Source organism: Syngnathus floridae, chromosome 8, assembly GCF_059516105.1.
Source record: "Syngnathus floridae isolate MCC-2025c chromosome 8, RoL_Sflo_1.0, whole genome shotgun sequence".
In the NCBI taxonomy this organism is placed as follows: domain Eukaryota; kingdom Metazoa; phylum Chordata; class Actinopteri; order Syngnathiformes; family Syngnathidae; genus Syngnathus; species Syngnathus floridae.
In genome coordinates this window covers 15410547-15428579 of record NC_142420.1, presented here as the reverse complement: position 1 = coordinate 15428579, position 18033 = coordinate 15410547, and the positions used below count along the sequence as shown (strand labels likewise).

Sequence of the window (18033 nt, the reverse complement as noted above, 5' to 3'; positions counted from 1 at the left end):
AATGGCTGTCCGCGAACGGTGCGCGGGGCTCGGACATGGCCATTACGCACGCCCGGTCTGTCTGGAAGTACACGTCGCCACACGCTTGGAAGTTTGTTTTGTTTAATAAAGAGCCGTTTACCAAACCCACGTCTATCCTTGTACTTTGTTAACGCTACAATATAGTTATATAGTAGATCTGTGGAATAAAGACGAGGCTGACGTCAGGGCGCACGCGCGGCGATGTTGACAAAGGACGAGGAATTTGATCGATGGATTTAATGGAATTAAAGTGCACGGATAGTGTGATAATATTATTGGCTTGTATTATAGTTATTTGAAATATAGTTTGTCTATCGTTATATGAGCCTGTGGAATATTTTGAAGTGCAAGCGCCCTCAGCCGTGCGCACCCATTGTTGACAAAGAACGATCGATGGATTTAATGAATTGGAGTGACACCGATGGTTTTATAAACATGTTATTCATGTAATAGTTCTCCTTAATCACTCTATATGTTACGTCAGGCCCGTTCTCAGCTCTTTGTGTTTGTCACGTTAGCATACCTATCGTTTAGCCATTTTGTTGCTATTTAGTGAATTGGAGTGACACCGATGGTTTTATAAACATGTTATTTATGTAATAGTTGTCCTTAATCACTCTATATGTTACGTCAGGCCCGTTCTCAGCTCTTTGTTTGAGTTTGTCACGTTAGCATACCCATCGTTTAGCCTGTTGTTGCTATTTAATGAATTGGCGTGACACCGATGGTTTTATAAACATGTTATTCATGTAATAATTGTCCTTAATCACTCTATATGTTACGTCAGGCCCGTTCTCAGCTCTTTGTTTGAGTTTGTCACGTTAGCATACCTATCGTTTAGCCTGTTGTTGCTATTTAATGAATTGGAGTGACACTGATGGTTTTATAAACATGTTATTCATGTAATAGTTGTCCTTAATCACTCTATATGTTACGTCAGGCCCGTTCTCAGCTCTTTGTTTGTGTTTGTCACGTTAGCATACCTATCGTTTAGCCTGTTGTTGCTATCGTTTAGCCTGTTGTTGCTCGTTCATGACTGTTTTTGGTGTGGGATTTTGTCGAATAAATTGCCCCCAAAATGCGACTTATACTCCGGAGCGACTTATATATGTTTTTTTTTCACTTTTTGGGGCATTTTATGGCTGGTGCGACTTATACTCCGGAGCGACTTATAGTCCGGAAAATACGGTAGTTCCTTCTGCTCCTGTAAAGTCATGTCCTTTCCAACAGCTGATGCTGAGCTGAATGGGTCCCTATCCCAGTTAAGGTACTCTGTAGTGGCTAAAGAGAAATAAAATGACATGTTCTGCTCAAAGATTTTCAAATGTTCAACTATTATCTCACACAGTGCAGCAGTATTAACATCTTGCCATTTCTTGGTGAGTGGGAATATTTCAAGATTGCCACTTTTCACATGTCGTTGCCAGAGTTGCACCTTGGAACGGAATCCATTTATTTTATCTGTGCTTGTAAGCAGGTTTTTATTTCGGCCTTGCATTCGTGTGTTCAGTTCATTCAGATGATAAAAAATATCTGCCAGGTATGCCAGCCTTGCACACCACTCATCACTTGCAAGCAGCTTTGCGTAATCAGACCCCTCGTTTGTCAGAAACACTTAAAGTTCCTCTCACAGCTAATACACACGGGCCAGCACCTTGCCGCGCGACAACCATCGGACCTCCGTATGAAACAGCAAGGCTTTATGCTTAAGCCGCAAATATGCGAGTTTTCATAGGTCGTGACTTTACAAAGTTTACCATGCGCACAACATTATCCAACACAGGAACGAGGTCTGCCAGTATAGTCTTGGCTACGAGGGCTTCGCGGTGTAAAAAAACAGTGCATAATGATCACATATGGGTTTTTCTCCTTCACTCTGCTTACAAAGCCTTTGGTGCACACAACCATGGCTGCAGCTCCATCAGTGCAGACACTCGTGCAGTTTTCCCACTTAAGTCCTTTTTCCAGATATTCTGATGCGACACGAAAAATTTCCTCTCCGGTTGTTTTTTCTGGCAAAGCCTTGCAAAATAGAAAGTTTTCTCTGATTGTGTCTCCATCCACAAAACGCACATTGGCCAAGAGTTGAGCATGTCCACTAATATCAGGAGACTCATCAAGTTGCAAAGCAAATTTGTTACTGACACGGATCTTGTCCAAAACAACACTTTCTATGTCTGCAGACATCTCACTGATTTGTTTGGAAATTGTGTTATCTTAGAGAGGGACTTTGGCTATTTCTTTAGCCGCTTTAGGTCCGAGCATCTCAGTTACAATGGCTTTGCAGGCGGGAAGTATTAATTGCTCTGCCACAGTGTGGGACTTTTTTGATTTAGCCACAAGTTCAGCTACGTGGTAGCTAGCTTTAAGGGCTCTCTCGTTTAACTTTGTGGTTTTTCTCATGAAAGTGGCCTGTTTCTTTGTCTGATCACGCAGGCGAACAAAATACTCAAAATTTTTATTTTCAAGTGAAGGGTGTTTAGTTCCGAGATGTCGCTTAAGCTTGCTTGGAACCATAGCTCCGTTGGAGAGCTTTTCACCACATACCAAGCACAATGGAGTAGGTGCCGTTGCATCTCCGGTAAAAGTAAATCCAAATGAATGATAGTTTTCGTTGTATTGCCTTGTCTTTGCTTTCTTTTTACCTTCACTCATACTAGGGCCCTCACCTGGGTCCGGATTTTGTCCAGGGTCCAGTACAGTGTAAGAATTTTTTCTTTTCAAAAACTTCTCCATCACTTTCACTATTGACTCGTCTCACTATCCTCAATGACAACGTCGCCGTCAATGCTACCTGCCGCTGCATTCATGCGTCACCAATTTTATCGTCTGCAAGCACAAGGTAAATCGCTACCTGCTGCTGCCACCTTCTGATATGGAAGCGTTGTCAGGGTTTTCCAGGTTATCTTTATCGTAGGATTATGTTGGAATGCAACAGGTAATAAATACCTTACCTTGTCCTCCTTATCACAAGGTCGTAAAACATCCCCTGACATGTTTAGAATAGAGGACAAGGGCTTTCTAGCCAGCCTACTCATACCCCCACTCTGTTTCTCTTAATAAATGTGCCCTTGCAGGGTGGAGAGTTCAGACCTCCATTCGAACATCGCTGCACGCACAGCGACGAATGGACTCTCCACCTGCAGGTGTCTAAAAGGACTTACTTGTCTCCCGTGTGGTTCTTGCAAAATAAGTTGGAGTGAGCAAATCTCTAACAAGCGTACTACATGATTACTCTGCCGGGCGCTACACCGCACGGCACACAAATTGGAGAATTTCCCACGGCACCCCTGACAATATTTTGCGGCACACCAGTGTGCCAGGGCACCCCAGTTGAAAAACACTGCACTAGTTTTTTGTTTTTTTCCTTCACCTTGAGAAATGAGTGAAAATTCTTGAAATTAGCTGGGATTTTAGGGGTTGTCTTTTCCGAAAACGCTTGGCATTTAAAGAGTTAATATTTGTCTGGGAGACTGTTTTGACCTTCATGATGCTAACACAGAGTTCCGCAAGAAAACAACGCTGTTTGCGGGTGTGAACATGCACAAAAACTCATGAGACTTTCCACACACATCACGGAGAGCAAATTTACCAATTATTTTTTTTAGTTTAGTGTGTGATTTTGAAAAAATAGCTCTGTAGTGTCCTCTACAAATTTTTATCAAAGTAGTCCCTGTTGTATGTTTGACCTAATGCTATAAAAATTTGCTGGTATGTCTAACATTCAAACACAAAGACGTCTCTTGGAAACATTTGATAAAGCTAACAGGAAGTCCCCACTTCTTTAAAATTGGCCCAATTTTTGGCCTTTTGCAGAGGTCACATAATAAAGCAGACCTCCTGGAGGCTTTATTAGTTTCTTTTGAAACTGTGGGTGCTTCATTTAAAAATGGTCATGATAAATATTCCAGCCAAAGTTTTTTATGTTTTCAAACACTTTTGATGAGGCAAGTACATGATGTTAGCTGGGGAAAAAAACACATTTTGATGAGCTTAACATTTGTGAAAATATGAAACTTAGCGCACACATCCATCCATCCAGCCATCCATCTTCGAAAGCTTAGGTCAGGTCACGGGGGCAGCCGCTTCAGGTAGGACGCCCAGACTTCCCTCTCTCCAGCCACTTAGTCCAGGTCATCCCGGGCGATACCAAAGCGTTCCCAGGTCAACCGAGATACATAGTGTTGAGTTTTTTGTGCTCTCATTACCATATTGGCCTGAATATAAGACCACCCTGATTGAAAGACGACCCCCTCTTTTTCAAGACTCAAGTTTGAAAAAAAGACTTTCATCCATCCATCCATCCATCTTCTTCCGCTTATCCGGGGTCGGGTCGCGGGAGCAGCAGCTTCAGGAGGGACTCCCAGACTTCCCTCTCCCCAGCCACTTATTCCAGCTCATCCCGGGGGATCCCAAGGCGTTCCCAGGCCAGCTGAGAGACATAGTCTCTCCAGCGCGTCCTGGGTCGTCCCCGGGGTCTCCTACCGGTGGGACATGCCCGGAACACCTCCCCAGGGAGGCGTCCAGGAGGAGTAGCGACTCTACTCCGAGTCTCTCCCGGATGACCGCGCTTCTCACCCTATCTCTAAGGGAGAGCCCGGACATCCTGCGGAGAAAACTCATTTCGGCCGCTTGTATCCGAGATCTCGTTCTTTCGGTCACGACCCATAGCTCGTGACCATAGGTGAGGGTAGGAGCGTAAATCGACCGGTAAATTGAGAGCTTTGCCTTTTGGCTCAGCTCTCTCTTGACCACAACGGACCGGTACAGGGTCCGCATTACTGCCGACGCTGCACCGATCCGCCTGTCGATCTCACGCTCCATCCTCCCCTCACTCGTGAACAAGACTCCAAGATACTTGAACTCCTCCACTTGGGGCAGGATCTCATCCCCGATCCGGAGAGGGCATTCCACCCTTTTCCGATCGAGGACCATGGACTCGGATTTGGAGGTGCTGACCCTCATCCCGACCGCTTCACACTCGGCTGCGAACCGTTCCAGCGAGAGCTGGAGATCACGGCCTGAAGAAGCCAACAGCACCACGTCATCTGCAAAAAGCAGAGACGCGATGCTGAGGTCCCCAAACCGGACCCCCTCAACGCCTCGGCTGCGCCTAGAAATTCTGTCCATAAAAATTATGAACAGAATCGGTGACAAAAGGCAGCCTTGGCGGAGTCCAACCCTCACTGGGAACGAATCCGACTTACTGTCGGAAATGCGGACCAGACTCTGGCATCGGTGATACAGGGACCGAACCGCCCTTATCAGTTGGCTCGGCACCCCGTACTCCCGAAGCACCCTCCACAGAACCTCCCGAGGGACACGGTCGAACACCTTCTCCAAGTCCACAAAACACATGTGGACTGGTTGGGCGAACTCCCATGCACCCTCAAGGATCCTGCCGAGCGTGTAGAGCTGGTCCACTGTTCCACGGCCAGGACGAAAGCCACACTGCTCCTCCTGAATCCGAGGTTCGACCTCCCGACGGACCCTCCTCTCAAGCACCCCTGAAAAGACCTTACCAGGGAGGCTGAGGAGTGTGATTCCCCTGTAATTGGAACACACCCTCCGGTCCCCCTTCTTAAAGAGGGGAACCACCACCCCAGTCTGCCAATCCAGAGGCACTGTCCCCGATGTCCACGCAACGTTGTAGAGGCGTGTCAGCCATGACAGCCCCACAACATCCAGAGCCTTTAACAACTCCGGGCGGATCTCATCCACCCCCGGGGCCTTGCCACCGAGGAGTTTTTTAACTACCTCAGTGACTTCGACCCCAGAGATTGGAGAATCCGCCTCAGAGTCTCCAGGCCCTGCTTCCTCAATGGAAGGCGTGTAGGTGGAATTGAGGAGGTCTTCGAAGTATTCTCCCCACCGACTCACGACGTCCCGAGTCGAGGTCAGCAGCACGCCATCCCCACTGTAAACAGTGTTGACGTTGCACTGCTTCCCCCTCCTGAGACGCCTGATGGCGGACCAGAATTTCCTCGAAGCCGTCCGAAAGTCATTCTCCATGGCCTCACCGAACTCCTCCCACGCCCGGGTTTTTGCCTCAGCAACCGCCGAAGCGGCGTTCCGCTTGGCCATCCGGTACCTGTCAGCTGCCTCCGGAGTCCCGCAGGCCAAAACGGCCCGATAGGACTCCTTCTTCAACTTGACGGCATCCCTTACCGCCGGTGTCCACCAGCAGGTTCGGGGATTGCCGCCACGACAGGCACCAACGACCTTACGGCCACAGCTCCGGTCGGCCGCCTCAACAATGGAGGCGCGGAACATGGTCCACTCAGACTCAATGTCCCCCGCCTCCCCAGGGACGTGGGAAAAGCTCTGCCGGAGGTGGGAGTTGAAGCTCTTCCTGACAGGAGATTCTGCCAGACGTTCCCAGCAGACCCTCACAGAGCGTTTGGGTCTGCCAGGTCGGACCGGCATCTTCCCCCACCTAGGACCCGTTTGCCATGGGTGACCCTACCAGGGGCATGAAGCCCCCGACAACATGGCTCCTAGGATCATAGGGGCACACAAACCCCTCCACCACGATAAGGTGACGACTCGCGGAGTTACAGTTCAGTAGTTTGTTAAATAAAAAGCCGTTTACCAAACCCATGTCTTTCCTGGTACTGGCGTTGTTAACAAAGGACGAGGAATTTGATCGATGGATTTAATGATTTGGAGTGACACAGATGGTTGATAATATTGTTGTTTATATGATAGTTATTTGATATATACTTCATATATCGTTATATGGGCCTGGAATATTTAGAACTGCAACTCACGACGAGTGCGAAGTCAGCGGCGCTACGCATACACGGCATCGTTTACATAAAGGACGATCGATGGATTTATTGAATTGGAGTGACACATGGTTTTATAAACGTGTTATTTATGTAATAGTTATTTGAATAACTTTGAATGTTACGTCAGGCCCGTTCTCAGCTCTTTGTTTGTGTTTGTCATGTTAGCATACCTATCGTTTAGCCCAGGGGCGGGCAATGAATTTTTACAAGGGGCCACATAAAAAACTGAGTTGTGTCAGAGGGCCACACCTACGATAACTTAAACCTGCTCAATTTTCTTCCATTGTAAAATGCACTAAATTATTTATTTTAAATAGTTGGTACTGGTAATTAGAAGAATACAAGTATTCTGTTTATATTTATATTAGGCTATGTGAAATTGTGGTGTAAAGGTCAAATAAAAAAACAATTATTAATCAGTACAATTTATTCTTAACTTCTGTAACTTTTCCTCAAATGACAAATCCGCTCCATCTCTGGGTGTGAAGTTTGATAAAAAGTCCTTGTTGGGCTTGCAGTTTTCCTAGCAATGCATCAGCCTCTGATGCGCCCTGTTTATCAGACAGATGTATTTTTTCTCATGCTTGGTCGTGTCGTGGCGACTCAAATTATATTCTTTAAACACAGCGACCTGTGTAACACAAATCAGGCACATGGCTTTACCTTTCATTTTTGTAAAGAAATACTTGGCAGTCCATGTCTTGTTGAAAACACGGCGCTCCTTGTCAACTTTTCTTTTGTGAGGGTCAGCACACGTTTCTTGGGCAGCATTACTTCGCACTGTTCACCTTCACGCACAGCTCACATACTAGTACGCTACACGGAAGTGTGACGAAAATAAAAGCGAAACAGTTGTATTGTACGCACGACACCATTTTTTTTTTTTTTTAATAAATACGATTGGCCTCATGCGGGCCGGACAGGGACTCACAAAGGGCCGAATGTGGCCCGCGGGCCGTAATTTGCCCAGCTTTGCTTTAGCTTAGCCTGTTGTTGCTCGTTCATGTCTGTTCTTGGTGTTGGATTTTGATGAATAAATTTCCCCCAAAATGTGACTTATATAGTATATATTTTTTTAACTTTATTGTGCATTTTATGGCTAATGCGAAGTATATTCCGGAGCGACTTTTAGTCCAAAAATACCATACATTTGGTGTCATACCATTGAGTTAAATTTTTCTCAAACTTTTCAAACTTTTGCTGTAAGCAATTGGAAGATGCTTGAAAAGTGACTAAATAAGCTATGAGGAAGTGTTGTAGCTGTTGGAAGGGCACGCGCTTATGCGCTTCCCTGACTAATCAACATTTGTTTGACTTATAAGGAGGTGGGCAAAGGAACCATCTGCTACAGGATTTACGGTCCATTCCTCCAGTCAAAATCCAACCAAGATCAGAGAATCTTCTTTAGAACAGGAGGCAATCAATGGGATAGCCCCTGTCATAAATGGTCTTTGGTCAGGAGGAATCATTAGGAAGTGCTCAGACTCTCCTTGCAAACACTCCTATTTTCCCAGTTCAAAAGGGCAATAAAATATACTGTTGAATGATACAAGATTTGCCAAAAGCAGACAAAGAACAGTCAGAGCACTCAAACTGAAAGATGTGTCGAATGCAAATTTACTGCCGCCTGATCTTTCTTACCCACAGGTCAACAACTGCTCCAAGCCAGGAGACTGGAACGACATAAAGGTTGTCAAAAAGGACAAACTGGGCCAGCCACGGTGGAAGGGACCGTTTCAAGTCGCTGACTACCCCCACCGCAGAAAAATTGCTCAAAGGCCCAGCTGTATTCACCTCAGCCACTGCAAGTTGTAGAGAGTGTTGGACCCCTAATTTTGGAGTGGTGGTGAAGCCTGACTACAAAGGGGCCTCATTGTTTAGGGTGGAGCGTCTCAATGTTGGTGAGGAATTCAACGATCCCCACTTTGAAGGCGAGGGGATGTCCTGGTGTCTCTGCCATCCTAGTAGCAATGGGGCTCCCAATGCCAGGTGGATCCTCGGCTGGGTTGTGGTTGGAGCGTGCTATGGTCTATGGGCTCTTCTGAATAGATCGATTGACAATGTCAACCGAGGAAAAGATGATCACATGACGAGGACTTTGAGAACTGGTCATGGGACCACAGAAACCCATACGAAGTCAACACTCGGTACCAGTATGTGAAGTTCACTGTGAGATCCCACACACAGGAGGGATGCTATGTGTGTTCCAAACTCCACCCTTCCGCCACGCAAGTTCACCTGGAGGCCAAAGTGATGAATGTCACTGACTCGAAATGCATGGCCTCTAAGGGAGGAGTTGGATTTCAACACCGTGCGGTCACAGTCAGTGATGCTAGCTCTACTGCCCTTGACTCAGAAAGAAACCTGTGATTGAACTCTTTTGGATTAATCTCAATGTGAAAGTGGAAGGACGAAAGATGCCTCAAGTGGCTATACAGAGAGGCCACCTGGAGTGAACTACACGTGTTACATCCAAGGAAAGGAAACCCACAAATGCATTGACGACGACTGCTCTCTAGGGGGAAACTGGATGGGAGCTTTGGACAACACCGCTGAGTGCCAGGATAGGACAGCTATTTCAAGTGGAGTGGGCACCATCAAACGGAACCTACTTCATACAGAATGGCTGGTGGCTTTGTGGTCACAAGGGTTGTCCGATGCTGCCCGCCAACTGGACAGGAGTGTGTGCACCAGTGTGGGTAACAGACCACACCTGAAGATACAGCATCATCAGATAACAACGGCACACAACTTTCCTGGACGTCGACGCAGGACTGTTGTGACCTTTGACCCTCATGACCCTGTCTGGGGTACGAATGTCCCAGACGGCCATAAAGTATGGTCCGTAGGTGACAAAGCTTCATGCGCTTTTTCCTTGGATCGGAGATAGCAAAAAATTCAATCCTAATAGACACTGTCACTAGTAGACACTGAACTACAGTCAAAGCTCGGTTTTCGACCACAATCCGTTCCAGAAGGCGGTTCGAGAAGCGAATCGGTCGAATTCCGAATCTATTTTTCCCATTGCAAATAATGGTAAAAATTTAGTCCGTTCCAAGACTAAAAAAAAATGCCTTTTTATGCATTTTTTCATTTGCACATTTTTGTCCGATCGCCCATCTGCAGCGCACCGCCGAACGCTCAACCATAGCGCATTGCCCACCGCACAACTGCACCGCGCTGGTCGCATTATTGTGACAGAGCCGTCGCTGAAATTTAGAAAATATTTTTAAAGTCCTGATGTCGCATGTGCCGTCGCTGAAATTTAGAAAATAATTTTAAAGTCCTGATGTACTTTCCAGAATTTAAGTGGACCTAAGTGCGCAGGGAGATTAATTTTGTCCGATCGCCCATCTGCAGGGCACCGCCAAACGCTCAACCATAGCGCATTGCCCACCGCACAACTGCACCGCGCTGGTCGCATTATTGTGACAGAGCCGTCGCTGAAATTTAGAAAATATTTTTAAAGTCCTGATGTCGCATGTGCCGTCGCTGAAATTTAGAAAATAATTTTAAAGTCCTGATGTACTTTCCAAAATTTAAGTGGACCTAAGTGCGCAGGGAGTTTAATTTTGTCCGATCGGGCAACTGCAGCGCACCACCGAACGCGCAACCGTAGTGCGTCGCCGACCGCGCAACTGCACCGCGCTGGTCGCATTATTGTGACAGAGCCGTCGCTGAAATTTAGAAAATATTTTCAAAGTCATGATGTACTTTCCAAAATTTAAGTGGACCTCAGTGTGCAGGGAGCTTAATTTGGTCCGATCGCACAACCGCAGCGCGCCGGCCACCGCTCACTGTCGCATTGCTTTAAGAGCGTCTTTGTGTTTTAGGATGGCTTTACTGCTTCCACTTGCTTTCTTTGGAGGCATGATTAGGGTTTAATACAACCCTCAAAGTAACGAAAATACAATAACTACGGAGTCAGTCGGCATCCGGGCCGCGCGGTAGGGTTTTCTCGGGTCCTCCCGGCTCATCTCGCGAGGTTCGACCTCCAAATTTTGTTCAACAACTGAAGCAAAACAATCTCGAATTTTTTGTTCAAGTTCCGATTTGTTCGAGAACTGGGACAATCGGAAACTGAGGTTTGACTGTAAAATAAATAGATGCAGCTCACGGACAAGTGCAGCTATTTGAGCTAATTTTAGAACAGTCATGCGGGCGACTCATGCGGTCCTAACGGGCGACCTGGTGTCCGCAAGCACAGTGTTGGTGAGCCCTAGTCTAGACCCAGAATGTAAGACAACCCCCACTTTTTTATTAACTTATTTATTATTTAGTCTTATTTCAATGCAAAAAACATCATCTTATATTCGGGTGAATACGGTAAAGTCTCATACATTATATTTTTGTATCAGTAGGCTGTTCAATGTTTTTCTGAAAGTCTTTAGATTTGCACATCTTAATTTCTGCATTTAACTTTTCCAGTATTTAACACAAGTGTATGTGTGTAACTTCTTAATGTTGTGTTTATTTGCAGGTGCTCAAATATCAACTGTCCTCTGAGCCTAAGGTTATTTTGTCTCGTTCTGAATAGATTTTGTATGGTAAAAGGCATGTCAACTCTAGAGACATTATACATGTTAGCTCATGAAGTGTGTATAATATCTTGAAGCTTGAGTATTTCATCCTTAAGAAACAATTCGTTTGTGTGGAAAGTGTAGGGTTTGTTGTGAATTGTCCGTATCGCCTGTTTTTGAAGTTAAATGAGAGTGCCACCTAGAGTGCAAAAATAAAAACCAATCCTGGTATGTTAAACCTGGGCTAGGAAAATTGGCAGGCACATGTACCACTCCAAGACATACAAACGTTCAATTGCAGGCATAGTCTAAAAGTCTAAAACGAACAGGAGTTGTGAATTTTTGAATGTCTAACTTCATCCATTGATTTTTGCATGAGTTTTGCACCCCTGTCATGGAGGGTTCATACAATTGACTTCAAACTAGAGTTGCTATAAAATACAGGGATGAGAATGGCAAATGTGAAAAAGCACGGAAAAGTAGTGGGGGGGGGTATACAGTCAAACCTCGGCTCTCGAACAAATCGGAATTTGAACGAAAAATTCTCGGTTGTTTTGCTTCGGTTGTCGAACAAAATTCGGAGGTCGAACCTCGCGAGATGAGCCAAAAGGACCCGAGAAAATCCGACCGTGCGGCCCGGATGCCGACTGACTCCTTTCGTTATTGTATTTTCGTTACTTTAAGGATTGTATTAACCCCTAATCATGCCTCCAAAGAAAGCAAGTGGGAGCAGTAAAGCCATCCTAAAACACAAAGACACTCTTAAAGCAATGCGACAGTGAGCGCCCGGCGCGCTGCAGTTGCGCGATCGGACCAAGTTAAGCTCCCTGTGCACTGAGGTCCACTTAAATTTTGGAAAGTACATCAGGACTTTAAAAATACGCGCTACGGTTGCGCGTTCGGCGGTACGCTGCAGTTGAGCGACGGGACAAAAATGCGCAAATGAAAAAATGCTTAAAAAAGGCATTTTTTTTTTTAGTCTTGGAACGGATTAAAATTGTTTCCATTTGTAATAGATTCAGAATTTGACAGATTCACTTCTCGAACCGCCTTCTGGAACGGATTGTGGTCGAAAACTGAGGATTGACTATATATATATATATATATATATATATATATATATATATATATATATATATATATATATATATATATATATACACACGGCGGGTGGGGGAATGCTCGCGAGTCGCCGAGGCTAACGTTGCCTGGCCAGCTAGCCTGAAAATACTATAACACTATAAATTCATCCATCCATCCATCTTCTTCCGCTTATCCGGGGTCGGGTCGCGGGGGCAACAGCTTTAGGAGGGCCTCCCGGACTTCCCTCTCCCCAGCCACTTCATCCAGCTCATCCCGGGGGATCCCAAGGCATTCCCAAGCCAGCTGAGAGACAGTCTCTCCAGCGCGTCCTGGGTCGTCCACAGGGCCTCCTGCCGGTGGGACCTGCCCGGAACACCTCCCCATGGAGGCGTCCAAGAGGCATCCTGATGAGACACCCGAGCCACCTCTGAGCTGTCAGGACCCGTCCCCCCATCCGGGCACTCCGGTTTCCTCTCACATCCCAAAAACATGCTTGGTAGGCCAATTGAGCACTCCAAATTGCCACAAGTTGTGAGTGCAAGTGCGGATAATTGTTCTTCTCTGTGTGCCCCGCGATCGGCTGGCAAACGGTTCAGGGTGTCCCCCGCCTACTGGCCGATGGCTGCTAGGATAGGCTCAAACACGCCCGCGACCCCCGTGGGGACAATTGTTATAGAGAATGGATGGATAAAATACTATAAAATATAATAAAATACAAAATACTGTAAAACAGGGTCAGGGCATTAAATTTAGCATTTCATATGCGTATCTTATTAATAACTGCACATAATCCAGAAAATCTGAAAGGTTACATGTTTAGTCTGAAGATATCTACCGTATTTTCCAGACTATAAATCAGAGTTTTATTTTCATAGTTCATTATTTGGCCAGGGGTGTGACTTATACTCTGAAGTGACTTGTGTGAAATTATTAACACATTATATCATTTCACATGTTATTTTCACGCTAAACCGCAAGAGGGCGCTCTCAGCCTGTGGAATAATTGGATTGCAACTAACAATGAATCTGACATAAGTGACGTTGGAGAGAAAGCGTTGCATCTTCTCCCTCCGGAGTTAGCGAAGTTGATTAAAAGTGATAGAGGATGAAGATTTCATCGGATTTAGTGATTTGGAGTGACACAGATGGTTTGGTTAATTTGTTAGCATGTTATTTATGCTATAGTATACCGCACAATTATTCAGCCTGTTGTTGTCTCTATTCTATTTTTATTTTAAATTGCCTTTCAAAATGACCTGTCTGTTCTTGATGTTGGATTTTATCAAATAAATTTCTCCCAAAAACGGGCTTATACTCCAGTGCAACTTGTATACGTCTTTTCCTTCTTTATTAGGCGTTTTACGATTGGTGCAACGTGTACGCCGTACTTGTACATATAGTCTGGAAAATACGGTAAATGATAATATCTTGTACCTATAGCACCACTTAGTGATAGGAAATCTAATTCTTTACACTTTGATGTACTGCAACAAATCCAACAAAAATTTGTCAGGATAGCCTCAAGATTTTGATCATGCTCATGCGTTAAATTTTGTGATGTAAAAGGTGTGGCCATTGCGCGGCAAAGAGATTACTTTCATTATTTAGGCAAACGGCTGTGATATTAGAAAGGGTGAAAATATAAGGGGGTCTTAATACTTCCGTACCCACTGTACATACACACACGCAACTATGACAACGACAATGACGACAACTACAGCACACATGCTCGCGTCGCAAAAAAGAAAACGGCAGGTTTACAGGGTGTTGAACACACCCTTTACCTTATTATTATTATGTAGACAAAACAAAACATGTTTGTTGTGTCACAAAAGGTGTATGAAATAATCTTGCTCACCCACCTGGCGCTTTCCTTTGGAGTATTTGTCAATGGAAACCGAATGGGCTGCCATCATGCTCAACGCAGATGCTGCAAGCACTCAGGCATTATAGATTGTGAGAAAAGGTAGTCAGCCTAAACAAAACACAATTTTTATTAAATTTACATAAACCTTACAATGACCGTGTTAATGTGGAGAAAAATTTAGATGGTATTACTGTATCGTTTACATTTAAATATTTTCATTCTTTGTAAACCAAATGACATAACATTGATTGCTTTTTTTACTATGATCACAATGTTATACTCATCCTTGAGAACAAATTGTAAACATGTGTAGACTGAACATATAAATTAAGACACTTCTCTGGCACCTGATTGAGCAGGCATCAAGGTTTTTCTTGCATTCAAAATTGCCAGGCTGCGGACAGCCAGCCAGTCATAAACGAGGCAGGACAACCATGTGCAACACGGACTGTTTGTTAGGGGAATGCGAAAAGAGGAAAAGGAGAAAAGGGAGGCCAGAACACCTGCAGAGCGGGTGCACAAGACGATTGACGAGTCGGTCAGCGTGCTTGCGTAGTGCATCGTGGTGGCATCTCGTTGCACAGCGGATCAGACATATGGGAATCAGGTGCAAGGTATGCATGTGTCAAGTCAGACAACCAGCCAGGGGCTGTATTAAAGTGAAGGGATAACGTGTGAGGGCTACAATAATGATCATGACAGCCAAAATATAGCCCTAACCCTAACCCTCACATTTTTTTTCTCTTCCTTCCCCTTCTTTCGGTTGCTCCTGTTAGGGTCCGCGACAGCAGAGCAATCGTTTCCAAATCTTTCTGTCCTGTCACACCAACATTTACATGTCCTCCCGCACCATTTCTATAAAATTAAATTGCAACATCTTCATCTCTGCCACACTCTCCATTATTTTGACCAGTACAGATTTCCAAGACTCGCTTCTATCAGTCTTTCCCATAACTTCATGCTTTGCTTGATCAACATAACTCTGTAGCTAGTGCAGCTCTGCGCATTACGGTGGTCTGAAATAAAAAATAGGAACCAGCACCTTTCCTCAGGCATCTTCTCGCTTTTTAAGGAATCTCCCCTGCCATCTCTCCTTGATAGTTCCATGCAGCCACTGGAATGTCGTCTAGGCCAATTGCCTTTCCACTCTCCATCTTTTACAAATGTCTGGGTATGAATTATATCTATATTTATTTTTCTCACTCACTGGCGGCCCCACAGAGGGGCTTGAAGCGGCTCCACAGAGGGCCATGGTGTGCCAATAGAGGAACCCTGGTAAAAGAGTCCCAATGATCATTATCACACACACATCTGGGTGTGGTGAAATTTGTCCTCTGCATTTAACCCATCCCCATGTGATTTTGATCCATCCCCTGGGGGAGAGGGGAGCAGTGAGCAGCAGCGGTGCCGCGCTCGGGAATCATTTGGTGATCTAACCCCCCAATTCCAACCCTTAATGCTGAGTGCCAAGCAGGGAGGCAATGGGTCCCATTTTTATAGTCTTTGGTATGACCCGGCCGGGGTTTGAACCCACAACCTTCCAGTCTCAGGGCGGACACTCTACTACTAGGCCACTGAGCTGTAGTATCAACGGTTTTGGTGACCTCAGTTAAACTGAGGTCAACAGAGGGAGTGAAGAAATGGGGTCGAAATACAAAAAGTCCTACGTAGCTACAAAAACAGATACGCTCAAACCTCATTGAAAAAAGTACGTAAGCAGACAAGTATATTCACATATTAAAACAATAAAAGAAAGATTTTAAGCATATAATTATACCTACACACCAAATAAATAAAGAAGACATAACTAGACATTTTTGATGTCAAAGGTTTTTATAACTTTATGATCTGATATGTATTTCTGTGCACTTTGAAATAAATGTTTTTGATATATTGCCTGAATAGCTTAATGGCCCTTAAGGAACTGTTTAATGCATGCCTGATGATTTTCTAAATCACGGACACTGCCAAAGTCATCTAAAAATGTTCAGTACTTGATTATATCTTATGTGTTGATTAATACTACACGCCAGTTTTGGATTACTACTGAACGTTCTGGACAGAGGGAAATGTTTTGCCTAACAATGAAAAGATATGTGTCAAAAGATAGTGTCAAAAGAACAAACAAACAAATGCATGGTAAGTGGTGAGTAAGAACTTTGCATAGTCAGGGAACATTAACAAATTGACGATAATTCCGTACAAAATGACAAAATTGAAAGAATGATGAATGGGCGGTGTGCGACAGTGGGCGAAGTGGATGTATGTGCAAGAATGATACAGGAAGGACACTTGGAGATAAAACCGGTAGAGGTGCCAGAGGAAGAGCGGCAGGAGGAAAACAACCAAGAACCCGGTCAAAGGTGATCGCCAGGGCCGAAGGACGGGATGGAAAACAACAGCCCCCCACACACACCGAATCGCCCATAATCAGCACCCACCCCCACGGAACCAGCTCTCACCGAATTAGCACCCACTCCCATGGAATCAAACTCTCCTGCGAACTTGCCACACCCCCTTACTCATCACCCATCAAACTCGGCCCACACTGGCATGTGCAACTGAATATAAACTGACCAAAGAACCTTGAACGTTGCCTTTTCTGAATGGAGACTTTCTGCTCTTGAGCATGGTCGCACGAAAGGCCCAGCGCTGTATGGCACTTTCCTGAAAACAAAGCTTCCTTAAGAATTGTGATTGAACTCAACCAACCTGTGTAAATCTAAATTTCGTTTCGGTGTCTTAGCCTTTTCCTAAAACTGAATAAATAAAACGAGCACACAGTGAGTAAATTGGATAACAGGTGATTGGCTATGGATTTTGCCGTGAGGCGCGGATAGCGCGCTTCCCAAATTGTGGACCAAATCCAACAATACATACATACATACATACATGAATAAAACAATAATAAACACGCAGGCACACGTGAGCACAGAGCGTACACAAACATTGTAATTATGAAGGACCCCATTAAATAAAATAAAATGCTTTGTTGTCCCACGTTTTAGGGTGAATAAAACAAAATATGAGCTGTGAAGTCAAATTAAAATTGGGATTATATAAAGTTAAATTTTTTGCACCACAGTGCAGCACTCGTGTCCATGAAACTACTAGTACTAGATCATCAGCTCTTGACACGCTTTTCCGTTGCACTAACAAATGACTGGAACGACTTTTAACACACAACAGGGAACTTTCAGCCCTGTATCCGATTTTTGCGTGGTGGCAAAGTGAGCGCATGTACGAAGCAGTCTGACAACTTCTAGCAACTAAATACTCAACCCAGTATGTGTCGAGCCTCTCTATTTTGCGCTCCATGTTGGTCGCCTGTAACACCAAGTTACATTTGGCAATACAAATGGATTGGAACGTAACTGCCGACCCGGGTCCTAGCTAACATTAGCACAGTAGCTAACGGCTATTTATAAGTGGTTCGCCCGCTGGTACTATTAAAATACAAACCACCATATTCATCTTCTAAATATTCATTAGCAAAAGTATTTTGTTGGGCTTTCATAGCACTAATAAACGAAAACACAGTAAATGAAGTGTATTGTAAATTTTGTGCCAATACAGAATGTGAATAGACTTGACGGTGAGAAATAGCACTGGCTTTCTCTTTATTTAATCGGTCGAAGACCGCATTTGATATGAATTTATTTAGCTGCACCAAAGGAGCCTAAACTGAGGTTACCTACAGCTTCGAGAGAACGGTAAATTATAATGTAAGACAGCCGCCCTCTTATCCCTC

The 18033-nt window shown here is 44.8% G+C and overlaps 1 protein-coding gene across 10 annotated transcripts in view; it reads right to left on the bottom strand.

The window, feature by feature from the left end:
* Positions 1-18033, bottom strand: part of LOC148394684 (homeobox protein PKNOX1-like) — an 83256-nt gene that overhangs the window by 64786 nt on the left and 437 nt on the right. For 2 of the 10 annotated variants that reach the window (XM_088382772.1, XM_088382776.1), the window contains exons 2-3: positions 16860-16949; positions 14278-14390 (exon numbers count right to left, since the gene is read on the bottom strand). The exons of 2 other annotated variants lie outside the window; for them this stretch is intronic. In XM_088382772.1, coding sequence (XP_088238898.1) covers positions 14278-14331 — 54 coding nt within the window. In that variant the 5' untranslated portion in view covers positions 14332-14390; positions 16860-16949. Of the gene's footprint in view, positions 1-14277; positions 14391-16859; positions 16950-17980; positions 18003-18033 lie in introns of those variants that run through there. 6 more of the 10 variants (XM_088382778.1, XM_088382775.1, XM_088382774.1 and 3 more) reach the window with 4 other exon arrangements.